At 31.7% G+C, this 16,067-nt stretch overlaps 1 protein-coding gene and 1 long non-coding RNA gene across 2 annotated transcripts; both read right to left on the reverse strand.

Moving 5' to 3' along the window:
- Positions 1 to 239: 239 nt before the first annotated feature.
- On the reverse strand, positions 240 to 3,722 carry LOC134273480 (uncharacterized). The gene is made up of 3 exons (XM_062755678.1): positions 3,321 to 3,722; positions 2,300 to 2,509; positions 240 to 1,282 (listed from the first exon to the last, which is right to left on the reverse strand). The coding sequence occupies exons 1-3, from the start codon at positions 3,697 to 3,699 to the stop codon at positions 663 to 665; spliced, it is 1,209 nt and encodes a 402-aa protein (XP_062611662.1). The 5' UTR covers positions 3,700 to 3,722; the 3' UTR covers positions 240 to 662.
- A 2,761-nt stretch (positions 3,723 to 6,483) lies between these two features.
- LOC134273481 (uncharacterized) lies at positions 6,484 to 8,567 on the reverse strand. Its single transcript, XR_009993402.1, has 5 exons — positions 8,484 to 8,567; positions 8,043 to 8,183; positions 7,126 to 7,158; positions 6,651 to 6,710; positions 6,484 to 6,566 (listed from the first exon to the last, which is right to left on the reverse strand). It is a non-coding gene; the product is annotated as an uncharacterized LOC134273481 (long non-coding RNA).
- Between the last annotated feature and the right edge of the window lie 7,500 nt (positions 8,568 to 16,067).

Below are 16,067 nucleotides of genomic sequence, written 5' to 3' on the forward strand. Positions count from 1 at the left end.
TTTGCAGCTAAGATTTGAATTATGGTTCAAATGCAATTTGTTTCAGAACCAATTTCATGTTGACTAACATACATGAGCATAAATATGCACAAACACAAAACTAAAAGTTTGCCATTATTAAAAATATTTTCATTTGATGTACTCACACCAACATTTTTCTATGTGGATTTTTTGTTTTGTTTTACAATATTGAACAAATTATCATTAAATTAAAGATTCAGAAATTTATTGATGTTTGCTTTTCACACTGGATAGCTAGATATATTTAATATTTTATAAATCAAAAAGCATCTATAGAAATTACAATGTACATGTATACCTTCACTTTAAAATGTCTATGGAATTCAAACCGTTAAAGGGATAAAATTTGAAAATTCAAAGAGAAAAAATGATTGGGTAGGGGCAATTTTGACAGGTCAGTCGGAGTACATCACTCAAATAGTTTTTATTGTTGGCCTTATAAAAAAAATATAAGCTAATAATTCAGGCTTTCAAATGAATGTTTGAAGTACATGTACCTGCTTGATGACATTTACAAACACAGGTCCATTACATCATGTGCATTTCATATGTTAATTATCCAGATCATTTGATAAATCAATATTTCATTTGCTTCTATTTGACATTATATAGATAATGAAATTCTAACCACTGTCCTTCATCTAATTACTTTCTGAGTCAAGTGGTTGACACGGTAGATCTGAAGGCCAAACAAATTTAGGCTTTGTAATGTCAATAAAGTCATAGTCTGCAAAAGTATTCATGGCAACAACATTTTTAAATGCAAGATCTTTTTCATAAATTTCAAGGCTAGATGAAGCAAGGCTAAAAAAATTTGCTTTTGGAGCTTCAAGTAATGACTCCGGAGGTCCACTACACAAAAATTTATAATTCAGAACAAGCCAAGCAGCAAGAACTGCCTCATAATTCACTTCACATCTTGAGCCGGGTATCTCCACAAGTAGCTTAATGCTTCTACTTTCAAGCAAAATATCATGTTTGCAGTCATAAAAATAAATTTTGAGTTCATTTCTAGTTGCTGCCATACAAGGAATAAGAAAATTGTCTAAATTAGGATGTCTCTGCTTTTGCAGGAAGGAAAACACAATGGCCTGAGCTAAAGTCTGGCTACGGAATCCTCTTTCTTCTACACTTTTGTGTTTCACCTCTATGGATGTTCTGCCACCTGGGCCGATTTCTTCTTCCACTGGAGCCACATGTACAAAAGACTCCATACTTCCAAGGAGGATATTTAAAGACCCATGCCAGCAATCTGGATTCCCTACAACAAAGTTAAAACAAGTTAACCTAGTATCATCAGTCAGGGGCATCATCAGAATAAGTGTTTTTTTTTTTTAATAATTTGTTAAAGTTATTAAATATCAATATACTGATTTACCTTCCCCTGATTTTGCACAATAATTTACAGCGTTGCACAAAAAATGCAAGATTTTAGAAATAGAGTTTGTACATTGTTATTTAATATCCAGTGATTTAAGGGAAATTAATCTTAGTGTTAGCAAAATTGGTTGAAGTTGTGCAATTTGACAACTAAAATGTCCCTGATATGGAATAATTTTTCCAGATATTTTTCAATTTTCATGCTTTTATAAATATTATCTTATCTAACCATAAATATCAAATCTACCAAGTCTTCCAAGAGAAGTATATGTATTTACAATTTACTTAACCGAAAATCATCTCAAATCAGCAGCAAACTCAAAATATTGATGTTTTTTGACAAAATATATAGGCATTCTAGTGTTAAAGAATTCATTTGAATAAGCTATATCTTTATTAAGTCATAAATTAGCAAAATAAACAAAACAAATAAAAAACTTTAACTAGGACACAAAGGATGATGCTGGGAGTATAGCATAGGCTCTTCTTGACTTGGTCGAGGAAAGCTAAATAAATTTTATGCCTCATATGAGAAGAATAGCCTAATAGTCAGTGCAATGAAAAAAAAATTAAACACAGATATGCAGTTATACAGGCTACTAAAGAAATGGGGCAATAAAAACAATAGTTTTGACTGGCTAAAAAATCTGTAACTATCGACCAGTGTAAAATTTACCAGATTTTCCCATAGCGGCATAAATTGATTTATCTGTGATAATATTGTTCTGTTCTAACTGATTTATGGATAGAGTTTTAAACTACAATCTCCTTAAGCATTTGTCAGCAGGGGACTTAAAATTCTTTCATATTTCAAGAAACACATTTAAAATTGTTACTACATTTACACAGGATTGTTCACCATATCAATTGTTTTCCAATGAACAGCCAAAGTACTCACCTACACTTGTGTCGCCAAAACAAGATGACAAATATTCTGGCTTGCATGATCCACATTTGCAGAGAGAAAGGCCTTTGTATTTCGCAGAATTATCCATTGTATATGAGTCAGAAAGTGAAAGCTGGCGAAAAAAATGTTCAGCCAAGACAGTCATTACCCCAGTCTTTGATAGATCTGTTCTCTGCATTCTTTTCAGTGCGGCATGTGAATCTTTAAAAAAATTAAATTTTACAATTTTAATTAATGAGAAAAATTTTCATATGCTTAATAAACTGAATTCACAGAAGTCTGCGTACCTATTTATTTTACCGAAATTTTTTGTTAATCAAAAATATGTCATACATGTACCTTGTGTTATCTTTTAAGGTATGACATTATGATATTTTTTTTTTCCTAAACATTTAAAAAATTTTGGTAAAACTGATAAGCACACAAATTCCTGTGCTGGTCGAATCAAAGATGTTGAATATAAAAACAATATCATAATGTATAGTTGAATTAAATTCAACAAAAGCACTGCTTGTCATTTCGAGCTCTTAAAAGTTAAAACAATGCCTGGGCAAAGAGAAAATTTGGAGGTTGCATATACTATTAGATAAAAATGAAATCTTTTCTGCAGTTACCTGTGGTCTCAAACTGTCCCATTTTCCCTAGCTAAATGCATCTTGCCAAATACTGCATTCTTGCAGTAGCAAGCATTTTTGATTAACATTCGCAGTGTTCGGACTTTGATTTTTCAATACAACATACGACATAATGTGACGTCAGTCTTAACAAAGCAAATGGCATGTGGAGTTTGACGAGCCTGATCTTCATTAAAACTGCATTAGTATCTGCGCTCGCCCTAACTGTTGCATCGTCAACTTAAGTCATGCGTTCATTACCCTCCCTTTAGAAAAAGTACAATCTTTGTTTTAAGCTAGGAATCTGCTAAAAATGCATTGAGACATTTAGTTAAATTTAACATAACACTATAAATGCAAGGTTTAATGGTATATGCACGTAGACATTACATACTCACCTTCATCCATCAAAAATTGAATCAATTTTTCCAGTAGTAATCTGGAGGCCTTGTTGTTGGGAACATAATCAGGTTTGGTAAAAAAGTTATTCAGCAACATAATTGCATCCGTGAATATGATGCCAAATGGATATATCTCATCCGCATGTGGACGTGTTTCGCACGATGCTCGAGAAAAGTTTATTCCATAACCTGCTGCTGCATTGCACGACGTTATTTCCTGAGCAATTAGTGGATTTCGTCTGTCAAAACACAACGAGTTGTACGCTCTTTTTAACTGATCCAACTCTTGAAATTGTGCCCTAAATTTTTCAAAAACAGTACCTAACTTTGGTTTTTTGGAAGTACTTGGTAAGTTTTGTCCATCAAATTCAGACATAGTGAAAGATTTCTTTTCTACTTCCGGCGGGACCGGTACCAGACATGTCGGACCATAACAGAGTCGGGCCATAACAAAGTCGGACTATGACTAGGTCGGCAGAATTTAAAATGGTACATGTACTTAGTTATTTTGCGTGGAAATTAAAAGAAAGAAAGGAACATGGTATATCTTCATTGTTAAAAAAAAAAAGATTAAACCGGTTTTAAAGTTGTGTGAATATATTTTTTTCCCTCTTCAATCTTGTACCGTTACTGGCCATAATTTTACTTTTCCACTATTAATTTAATTGAAAAATGCATTTTTTTTCAAAAATGTTTTTGCAGTGTTGTTTGTCAATCATTTTCTAAGTTTGAAACGTCATAAAATGCATTTTTTGTTTCATTTCTTTACGCAATAATATTGCGATTTATCGCAATAATTATTGAGTTTCAACGCATGCAATAATTTAGCGACTAAAAGCAATACTTTTTGCGTTTAATTGCAATAATTACCGCCTTTAATCGCGTTTAAACGCAAAAAAATATGTTTTATTAAATTTATTAAATTTTATTTTTTTTTTAAAATTGATCGAGCTAACACTCTGAGTAACTCTATAAACTATATTTGTTTTTACGAATGATATATTAATATAGCATTGGTTCAAATGCAGAAAACTGATATTACTACTTAAAAAAAATGATATACCGGTATTTTATAGTTTGTTTATCAACCTTTCCACACCACAGTTAACTTGAAAACATGAAAGCGATAGAGAGGTAGAGAGTGTAAATATATATATGTACAGCCAAATAAATGGGTCAATGTCCCTTTGACACTGCGGATATACTCAAATAACAGTCCAGACAATTATTTATTCGTATTGATGAATCTGATTCATTTTATTATTTGCATTTCATTAATTTTAAATAAAATGTATCTATACAACCAATAAAACTGAGATTTTTTATGTTTTACGTATTATTTTTGCCACGTGCCATCCCTGGGGGTCATGGCTTGAACAATTTAGAATATACACTAGTAACTAATCCCCCCCCCCTTTCCCCCCACGATGCTTCCACCACAGTTTCAGCTTTGGTCCAGTGGTTATTGAGAAGGAGTTGAAAATGTGAAGAGTTTTATAGACAGATGGACAGACAGACGACGGGTGATCAGAAAAGCTGTCTTGAGATTTCAGCTCAGGTTAGCCATAAAAAATGACTAGAAATTTTATGATGCATCTATATAATAATTCTAAAGAGGATATACTTTGCATATGTATACATGTTGTATCTCTGAAATATTTGATTGTTGAATGCGTTTTCTATTTTCAGTTTTAGTAATACAGTTATTACTCTTTTTTTGTAAACTAGTTTGTTGAAGAATTAAAAAAAAATGAAAACCTTTTGTATTTGCAAATTACTTATGAAATGAAATATTCATCATGCAGATCATAGGACACAATGCATACTGTATTCCAGTTCTGTATTGGCAGTTCACAGAGAAAAAGAACACACAATGGTGACACAATATACTTCTTACATACCAGGTACTTGGATGAAATTGTAATGCTTTATCATCCAATCCATAATTATTCTTCAACTGGGGAAAGTCCACTCATCTATATTCTATAATTCATGCATTGTCATTGTTTGATGTTTGAAATGTTTATTTTCCTTAAAGATTTTTTTTCAGTTATAATAATACGCAACTACATGTATCAGGAAGGGGAGGCCAGCAAAATCACATCTACTGCAGTACATGTATACTCCCGTTTGTTTTGATTTCAGTATGTAACCGATAGCTATGAAATTAAACACAGGCAACACGTTGACATATTATTGTGATCTCACACAGTTTATTATGACTGTGCTGGTCAATGATATTTCTCAATTTTGAACATATTTAAGCGCGTAGGCGAAAGTGTTGATGATATCGAATAACTATTCAAATCCCAGGTATGAAAGAGAATAACGATTTCAATCTCTATGTATCTGAAAATAAAGACCTCCCCTTGTGTTTATTTGTATTTTGTGTTTTCGTTTATTAATCGAAACGCTTCTCTCGGGAAGCTTAATGAAATTTTTGTAAGATTTTCACTTGTTTTTAACATATTTTATTGTATAATTTATAAAAAAGGGATTGGTTACAAGTTCTTACAACTTAAAGTTGTAATTTAAGATTTTCACTTCAAGAGAACACGACGTTCATATACATATGCATTATACAATTTTTAAGTAAAATGCCATCTCCTCTTCTCGGTACATATTCAGTTACATAGGTTAATTTTTATATATTTTTTCAAATGCATATTAAATCGTTTGAAGTACATATTTATGGGAAAAAAGAACAATGATCAAGCTCAGTGGTCCCTTCAAACTATACAAATCAGGAAAGAAGCAAACACGGTTCTCTTAAACATCAGACGTGGGATTAGGTGTCATGAAGGGATAAGCATCCCCTGCCCACCTGTCAAAGTTGTGTAATCCGAAAATAACGGAATACTCCGTAGAAAATTCAGTTTGTAAAATAAAACAATAACCTTACAATGAGTATGAAAAATGTGACTCAGCATTTAACTTTATAATATACCAAAACCTTTTTGCTTATCTATAAGACAATGCGTATTATATTTTTTAAGATAATAATTGGTTAAACTACATGTATAAAAGAAGAGTTTGCGGAAGAAGAAAGTTTGACAGACATGTACGGACAGACGGATAGAGCAGGCAAAATTATTATACCGAAACATTCTTTCGAAAATGTTGATTTAATATATGGAGATAACGAACAGTAACCCATTGATAAAATGCAATCAGTAAAGATTTATTAATTTTTCAAGACATTTTTTCCACTTCTTCTTTTGATTCGATTAAATGTCTTTCTTCCTAAAAAAAAAAATCAGACTTGTATTACAAAAAATGATTAATTCTGATGATCTTTGCTAAGAATTCACAGTAAAATTCACTCACACTTCTGATTTTAAATTACTTCATCCCAGCTCTCAATATTCTCTTCGCGAACTCCGTCTCCTGTGACAAATGCAATCACGCGTTAAATTGTTTACTGTAAAATCATCAATGTTCGTGGGAGACCAATGTTCGTGGATTTCGTGGTTCACCCTTATCCACAAATTTACTTTCCCTCTAACATTTCCTTTATAAACGTATTTATTTATTGAATCTTTATATATATATATATATATATATATATATATATATATATATATATATATATATATATATATATATATATATATATATATATATATATATATATATATATGAGTTACCCACGAAATTACGTCCCCGCGATCTAAAAAAAAATTGCAGACCCATGAACATTCAGACCCCCCCATGAATTAAAATTATTGCACAGCATGTGTTAAAATATTTTGAACTATTACTTTTCAATTAAAAATTATAGAAATACATGAAAAAGACTTACTCTCATTTTTTCCACAAGGTCATGTCCATCTTCCTATAACAAATAAAAGCTTCTATAGATTAGTAAGCAAAATTAAATTTGAATGGAGATTCAATAAATTACACTGTGTTTAACATGACCATTTCCAATTTGACTGCACGTGGCTTTTCGAAGTTTCTTTACATCATGTTGTGAATTTTGAATTTACTAAGGGGAGGTTATAATGTTGTAAATTTTGTATTTACCTCCTCTTAGTAAATTCAAAATTTACAACATGATGTTAATTCATGCATTCACGTGTGTGTCATTACTCCTTTCATATATGAATTAAGATATAAATAACAATAAAACATTTCTTGTAAGGTTTAGTCTGATAACCCATTTCAAGCGTACAGTATTAAATACGTCCATGGACATGAAAATATGATAGGAGATCGAAATACCAGTTATCTGAACATTGTAACTAAGAATAAAAATAATCCTCCTGTACCTTTCGTTGCAAAAGAAAAGGTATTATACAAATAAAAAATAAACTTTGCAACAATTTTTATAGTTAACCGAATGGAGCAATTAAACTGGGTCAGAAATACGAAAAAAATTATGAATACATACGGTAGTTTTGAGATATTCAAAAAATTTCTTAAATAGTGAAATTGTAAATAATTTTTGATAGAACCTCCTCCCCCTAGAAATAGAAATGATTAATATTCAATTATATTATCGTAATAAATTTAAAAAATATATAATTATTTACATGAAATTATAGAATTTCATTCCAAAATATTATCAAAATATCTCTGAAACAAAATTTAAGACTCTTCCTTGGAAAAAAATGGAAAACAATGGAATTCCGAACAAAAAATCAGAATTCATCAATCTAAAAAAGTATAATTTATCACATTTTCTTGTGAATTGAACACGCGTCTGAAAATATTTACCTCCACCATGTCAAGGGAACGCTTGTTGCGACAGTAACACCATCCTTTATAGCAAACGCACCACTTCTTCTTCTTTGCGTCTGCCTCTTTCATCAAGCAAAGTAACATAGCAAGGATAACGACACATGTTATGAACTTCATCTGAAAACATATCGCCATGAATATCTAAAAAAGTCTAAAAATCATTTCCATAAAAACGGACACAGTTGATAAAAGACTGTTAACGTTTTGTAAAAAAAGGAAACCATTTTTTTTTTATATTAAGAAATGAAGAAACATAACATAAGGCAAAGAAATAACTGCATTTAATAGAGAATGAAATGTGACACGCTAACATAACCACATTAATTAAAACAAAGACAGGGAGAAAGAAAAATTCAAGATAAAATTGTCTTTGAATAAGATTAACATGTGATTAACATAAACAAAAGTTTAACTTACGATATTAGAGTTGAATTCTTGCAAGAACTTTCAAACCAATGAAAATAAATAAGAACTCGGACAATTTATACTTGAAAATTATGAACAGCCGGTAACTCTCCTACTATTGAATTCCGTCACTGAGAAGGAGAAATGAAACCATTGAAATCTGACACAACGTATTTTTGTTTTAATACCCACTTTCTGTATTTAATTTCGTTACATAGTATGTATATTCGGTATTGAAATATCCTACATGAATCTTTTGTATCCTAGCGTTGTTTTTTGAGCTTGGTAACAGAGGGGGTTTAGATTTTCAAATGCAATGATCAAACAAAATTCGTAGTATTTCATTTTTTAAACAATCCATTTGGTCAATTTTCCAAACTTTTTAGTAAATAATAAATAAACCACTAACAGCTCTTGAAACAAGGGCATTGCAAAGCAGAACATCCCTGACAAAATGGTCATCTATAACTTAAGGCAGCATTCGGCATCGATCTCGGAGAAAATTAATTTACACAGTCTTTTCAGTATATTTGCATGTCCATTTATGTACAATGAGAGGTATGTTGTTTAAGGGTTTAGTTTTATTAGTATTCTCTATTATAAAAAGTTCTTTTTAAAAAGTTTTGCATTCATGAAGAGAGATAATTGATTCATCCCTCTCAAGAAGTTTTCACTTATATGGAGAGGCCACCACTTGCCAATAGTTCAATATAGTCCTATATATTGAACTATAATGTGTGTTAAGGTTAAGGTGGTCCTATAAGGCTTTTATTAGCCTGTGGAAACAACATAAGAATGGCGTCGGTTCCATGCTTTCAATTCTGTTTTTCTGCACATAATTGATGACGTAATACACAAAAGGGGTCAATTCAAAACATATAAATGATACATATTGAACTATATTGAACGTCCCCCTCAAGAAGTTTTCACTCATGTGGAGACGCCACCACTAGCCGATGGAGAGCTGCAAATTTTGTGCTTTACTCAGCACTCAGGGCCATTGAGTAGGGAGGGATATTTTTCGTGCCAGCACCTACTGCGATACCGCACATCGGTAAATACGGTCTCATCCGAAGGGCCGGTCTCCACGACCCACAGTGAGATTCGAACTCGCGAAGTAAGGAGCAACTCCTTACTTCGCGACTTTAGAGCAGACACTCTTACAACTGCGCCATGCGGGCGACTCATAAAGAGAGAAATAAGATTTGTTATTATTCAATTAATATTGTTCTATAAACTAATTTGCATACTTCACTGAAAAGTAGTTCGACAAAAACATTTTTACATCTTTAAGTATTTAGCCGAAGTAATTTGCGCTTTTGTTTAGAGTCAGTAGATCAACATATTTTGTTATTTTTACTTGTAGATGACGGCGTAGAGGATATATATCATCACTGATATAAAAGATAAAAAAAATGAAAGTGAGGTTTAAGTATGTGTTTACTTTAACAATAAATAATTAGTTTATTACATGTCAAACTTTTGAACTTCATTATACATTTGTGACTTCTATTGAAACAGTTTCAGTTGAATCACCAAAAGGTCAAATACCCATTTTTTTTTCATTTTTCAAAATTAACACAATACATGTTCTTCTATCATTTGCAATGAAGAATCGTTGTCAAATCATTAAAGTATCAATAAGCACGATAAATACAGTAACTATTATAATTATATTTGATTATTCTTTGCGGACTTAAACATGTTAAAATATTTGATTTTTTAAAGACACATTTTTTAATCTTATGGACCTTTTTTGGTTGAAAATTCCAATCTATCTTACAACGTATCTGTAATTTGATATAATTATATTGTACACAAATCTTTTTTGCAGAGAATGTGTATAAAACAACTGTAACGGGAATCCCGGTATTAATAAGTCACAGAATATTCATTTTTTAACATTATCTATTCATCATTTCAGATTAAGATATCACAACATAAATTGACTCGATTTATGAAATTTATTTTTAACTGATTCTAGTTTTGTGTATTGGAAAATATTACTACATGTAGTATGCATGTACTACATGTAGTAAACTATTACTATATGTATGCAGGATATTCGATTATTAATAGATTTACCATATGTTTATATTTGGGTGTCTTTTTTCAATTAAGATATATTATATAATATATTTATAATTTTTTTTCTGCAATTATTATAATGTATACAATGTAACTACAGCATTTTTTCAGGGGAACAGAGCACGCATTTATTACTTACTTTTTAAATCCCCATCATCTTTGAAAAAGCGGGATTTCTTTATTCGCTTTCCAATGGAATTCTTTGCAATTTTGTTTTAAAAACATGGCAGCAAATACTCTCCTCTTCATTTACCAAGTTATTTCCACTAATTAATTGAAATAAAATGAGAACTTAAATCCTAAGAGATTTGATTTCCCTGAAACATGTGAAACACAAAGTAACAATTCAAAAAATTCTTTTCTTACTGGTATTAAACTTATAAGAATATATGAAACGAAACTGACCTAGCCAAAATTTTAAAGACATTTAAAAATAAAATTTACAAATAAGATTTTGATTAAGGTAAATAATTAACATAGATCAATGATATATTTTACTTTATAAATTTTATACAGAATTCAAAAGGGCACAGTGATTGGCGACTGATCTAATTACATATTTAATTCAAATCTAAGGCAAGCTTAGAAAAAGAAAAAAAGATCGCATGAAACACACTTTTGCATTTTGTGTCTAAAAATCTTAGATGATTTGAGGTAAATATAGTTCTTACATTCCCGTACGTGAAATGTCTGGACATAGCTCTAAAAATTAATCCACATTAAAGAACACACATTCAAAAGCTCTCTTTTTAACTTAAAATCTTCAACGCTCTGCTGTAGGAAACATCCGAGACTAAAATGTTAGCCGTGTTAAAAGAATGTAGATTTGACAATCCTGTCCTATCAGATGTCACAGAGAAATCGTGAGCTAAAAATGACTAGAACCTATATGATGCATCTTCAATTCTAAAGAGGGTATACTTTTCAGATAAGTGTATATATTTGAAATATCTTAAATATTTGATAGTTGAATGCATTTTCTATTTTCAGAGTTAATATTACTCATTTTCTTTTGTATCTAGTTTGTAGAAGAATAAAAAAAATCAGTTGTGTTGCAAAAATCAAAATGATAAAAATGATAACCTATATTAGTTCAATTTACCTCTGAAAAGATATATTCATCAGATCATAGGATACAAAGCATACTGTACTCCAGTTCTAAAACCAGTTCAAAGTAAGATAAAAAGGCCATATAATACACTTTTTTTTTACATACCAGGTTCTTGGATAGAATTGTAATGTTTTGTCATCTAGTCACATATCATATTTTCAGCTCATCTATATCTATATTTTAATTATTTGTAACCAGAATCGTGTAGAAATTCATATTCTACTTGAAAAAGACGTTAATGGTAATCTAACAACCAGACTATACGGTACACGTAGTGACTTTAACTTTTCTATTGTCAAATTCACTAACTTATGCAGCAATATACCTTCATCACCTGCATGTTTATGTATTTCAATTGATTCGATACGCAAGAGCATGCTCTACGTATGGACAATTTCTAAAACGAGGTGAATTATTGACAAACAAGCTGAGGAAACAAGAATATCAGCAGCCTCGTTTAAAGTCATCATTTCGTAAGTTCTATGGTTGATACAATGACCTTGTCAGCAATTAATACAATTCATCATTGAGTCAAATGCTGACTGACGTTTTTCATATTAATTGTTAGTCCATTATTTATACACTAAATTGGCGACGGATTTTTCCGTTATTTCCCGAACATGACGAGGAGCACACGGCGGGTGTGACCGGTCGGCAGGGGATGCTCACTCCTCCATGGCACCTGATCCCACCTCTGATGTTTTGGATGTCCGTGTTTGCTCTGTTCCTGTTTTGTATTGTTTTATGGACTTTTGAACTTGAATATTGTTTGTTATCTCCATATGTTTTATTGTATTAAAAAGGAATAATTCTATGTGACTGACTATATTTATATAGTCATCATTTTGCGTTCAGCTTGACGCAAAATGTAAAAACGCAAAATGTAATAACCCTCATTTATTACATTTGGCATTGTAATCACATTTTGCGTTGTAACATAGCACGCCTCATCTACATTACACAAAGTAGAATATTGTTCAATGCTGATGTTTTGGATGTCCGTGTTTGCTCTGTTCCTGTTTTGTATTGTTTTATGGACTTTTGAACTTGAATATTGTTTGTTATCTCCATATGTTTTATTGTATTAAAAAGGAATAATTCTATGTGACTGACTATATTTATATAGTCATCATTTTGCGTTCAGCTTGACGCAAAATGTAAAAACGCAAAATGTAATAACCCTCATTTATTACATTTGGCATTGTAATCACATTTTGCGTTGTAACATAGCACGCCTCATCTACATTACACAAAGTAGAATATTGTTCAATGCTTGGATTTTCGGTCATATATGCATGTAATAATTATGCTAGTAGATAGTGCTGTATTTTAAAGAATGTGTTGATTGAGGTATTACCTTTCTGGAACGTATTAGGAGCTTTTAAATGTACTGTCGTTGATAATATTACAATCTTTTTAAAACAATTAAAGGTAACACATTTTTGTTCACGTATTATTGTTTCTGTGCGATGTAAAATATTATCTCCTTAGCATGTGACGCAGGAATCAAATTACTAACCTAGTATATTCGGAAGTCATATCCATAGGAATCTATGGCCGCGTAATGAAAAAGATGAGGAAAATGAACAGCGATCAATCTTCAAAAATCAGCAATCAATACAAATCTATGAAGACAAATCCCCCCTAAAATCAAGAGATTGGATCAAATCATAGGGAAAGTAAGCAACCCACTTTAATTGGCCATGATCTCTATGTTTTGAACAAATAGACGAAGCATTCCGTAGTCAATACAAAAACAAAAGTAAACGCATGGTGTATAATACCGGTGCATGCCAACCATTTAAGTTAATTAGGTCATAATGCGACTTAGAATATACAAGATGCTTGATGTTTAACAGCAGTGTTGAAATCTATGTTATACATCAATTTATTCGTTAGATATGTATAGATAACGAACAGAAGGAAGTCCAGCTTAAAAGTGCATTAAACACTATAGATTGGAGGAGAACAAGCAGGGACCTCAAAAACTACAGAGATGGTGTCAGGTACCATGGAGGAGTGATGATGAAAATCTTGTTTCATCAACTTGTTTGTCAATAGCTTACCTCGTTGTAGAAACGACGCATACACAGAGCTTTCGCGTATCGAAACATGAGACATATAAACGCCATATGCAGGTGATAAGGGAATATTGCTGTATAAGTAACATGAGTAAGGAAATATTTGATTGAAAAGTTTTAATCTTTACATTAATATTTTTGTGAGGAGCAAGTTGTTAACCTAGTGATAGCTGAAGAGAGTAATCTGATGTATTAGAACATTATTTTGACTCAATTTTACAATAAAAAACACAAGGAATATGTATACTTTACATCCTTCAAAAGCTTCATATGTATTATTACAGATGTAATCTTGAAGCTGTGTATTCGATGTAGTTTTTTTTAATACAAGAAACTTTTTCAAGATCGGCATCTTCAATTCTAGGCAAACACATCAGAGAACTTTTATTTGGATTTCATACTGTTTCCTTAGAAACGATTTTTAGATGTTTTTTTTTTTTGGATTAATTGAATCATTTGATAACCAAAGAAGAAAGAATCCCACTGTGGAGACCAGTCTTGAGGATTAGACCGTATAAACCGAGGTTCCCTGTCGTACATGTAGTAGGTGCTGGCACAAAGAGATCCCTCAATTCTCAATGTAAGTACGGAGCCTTGGACAAAATTTGCAGCTCTCCACCGGCAAGTGGTGCAGTTTCCATATCATTGAAAAATTCTTAAGCGGAACATTAAATAAAATACAAACAAACATACATGTTGAAGAAATACATTTTATGCGAATATAATGCAAGTACAGTATGTGTCATTTATTAAAAGCAATAAATAACAAAATTCTTTAATCCAAATACCAGCAATTTCAAAGAGTGAACCTTCAAAATAGAAGCACGTTTTGTCGTATGACTGGGACAGCATTGCGTTTCCAATAATTGCATATATTTGTTTGTCCCAGAAATCCCGCGAGATTTGTACATTATCCGACTTTTTCACAGTAGAGCGCACTAAGAAGGATTACTCCAGAGTGGAGATAGAACGTATTACAGTGTGGACCAGCAAGCATAAATAGCGAAGATATTGTTATCTATTGAAAGAGTTTTAATAAAACTTGTCCTTATTTCTTTCCGAAAGAATGTAAGGGGACCTTAAAACATAATTCCCTGTCGCGACATGCTTTTCATCATATTCAATCTGTTCGGATACCTAGTACATTAGAGAGGTTAAACAGTTGATCGTGTACGTTACGTGTAGCTAGGGAAATCCCCTAATTTAATGCGATTTACGTCATCAGTTTTGCATACCGCGTAATTCTACAAGTTGTACACAACGTGTAGATTCGCAAGTACACGTACGTAGGTTAGAACTTGTTCCTTCATAAACTCAAACTACGGATTATATATTTTCCAGCCGATGTTTGGTATGAAGTTGAGAAATGATTACGTACATTCAATCTATCTTTTTTTTCAAGTCATAGATTTCTTTGATACCAACGGATTGTAAAGTGCTTTGCTGAAATGACGTTTTACACGTACCAGTACACGTGCAATTTGTTAGACAGAACACGACGATAGTTACGAGAACGTGTAAAATCACTTCTAGGTTTACACGTACGAGTATACGTAGATGTACGCGGTCAAATGCTTAACCTTTTTATATCCTGCAAAAGATTTATTCGCTAAACAAAAAATTCGCATGAGTAGTAGACGTCACAATAACCTTCATTCACGTCACGAAATCACTGTTTGTTTTATTAAAGTGTTTAATCCAAGGGTTTCAGTAACTTTACATTACAATTTAAAGTGAGTTTGAGAGCAGTGCTGAATTTAAAATTCAATTTCTATTTGCATGTTTCTGTATAATTGATAATTTATCGCATGTATGTTCGGTAAACATAAAGAATTATTCAAGCTAAACTGTCTGTGGATACAATTTTTCTTGACTGAATATATTTTCCTATATCTCTCACGATAATGCAGTATATGTAAAACTTACATGTATCACATGTCCCTATAAAACCGACAACCCGACCAACCACATGATCAACCCTTAATTTTCTTTGCAGCCTTGCTCTCTCCTTCTTGAAATGAACAAAGAAGCAACAGAAGAACAAACATCTTAAATTATCACTGATATGAAAAAATTCTTAAAATAAATGTGATTGACGGCAATCATTTCTTTAAAATCATTTAATATGATGTATGTGCACGTAACATAAATTATACTCTTTTGGTAGTATCTTTTAGAAATCTCTTTTAACATTTATATATTATCGAGGCAGCATGTGGCAAGTAGTAGTTACCCCATATAATACTGTTAGTTGTGTGCAGATACCCGATGGGCGTGGTCTTAATTACACGAGGGAGCGTAGCTCCCGAGTTGTCA

The sequence above is a fragment of the Saccostrea cucullata genome, unplaced genomic scaffold (assembly GCF_032062105.1).
Source record: "Saccostrea cucullata isolate Sc308-1 unplaced genomic scaffold, CSIRO_AGI_Scuc_v1 ctg223, whole genome shotgun sequence".
In the NCBI taxonomy this organism is placed as follows: domain Eukaryota; kingdom Metazoa; phylum Mollusca; class Bivalvia; order Ostreida; family Ostreidae; genus Saccostrea; species Saccostrea cuccullata.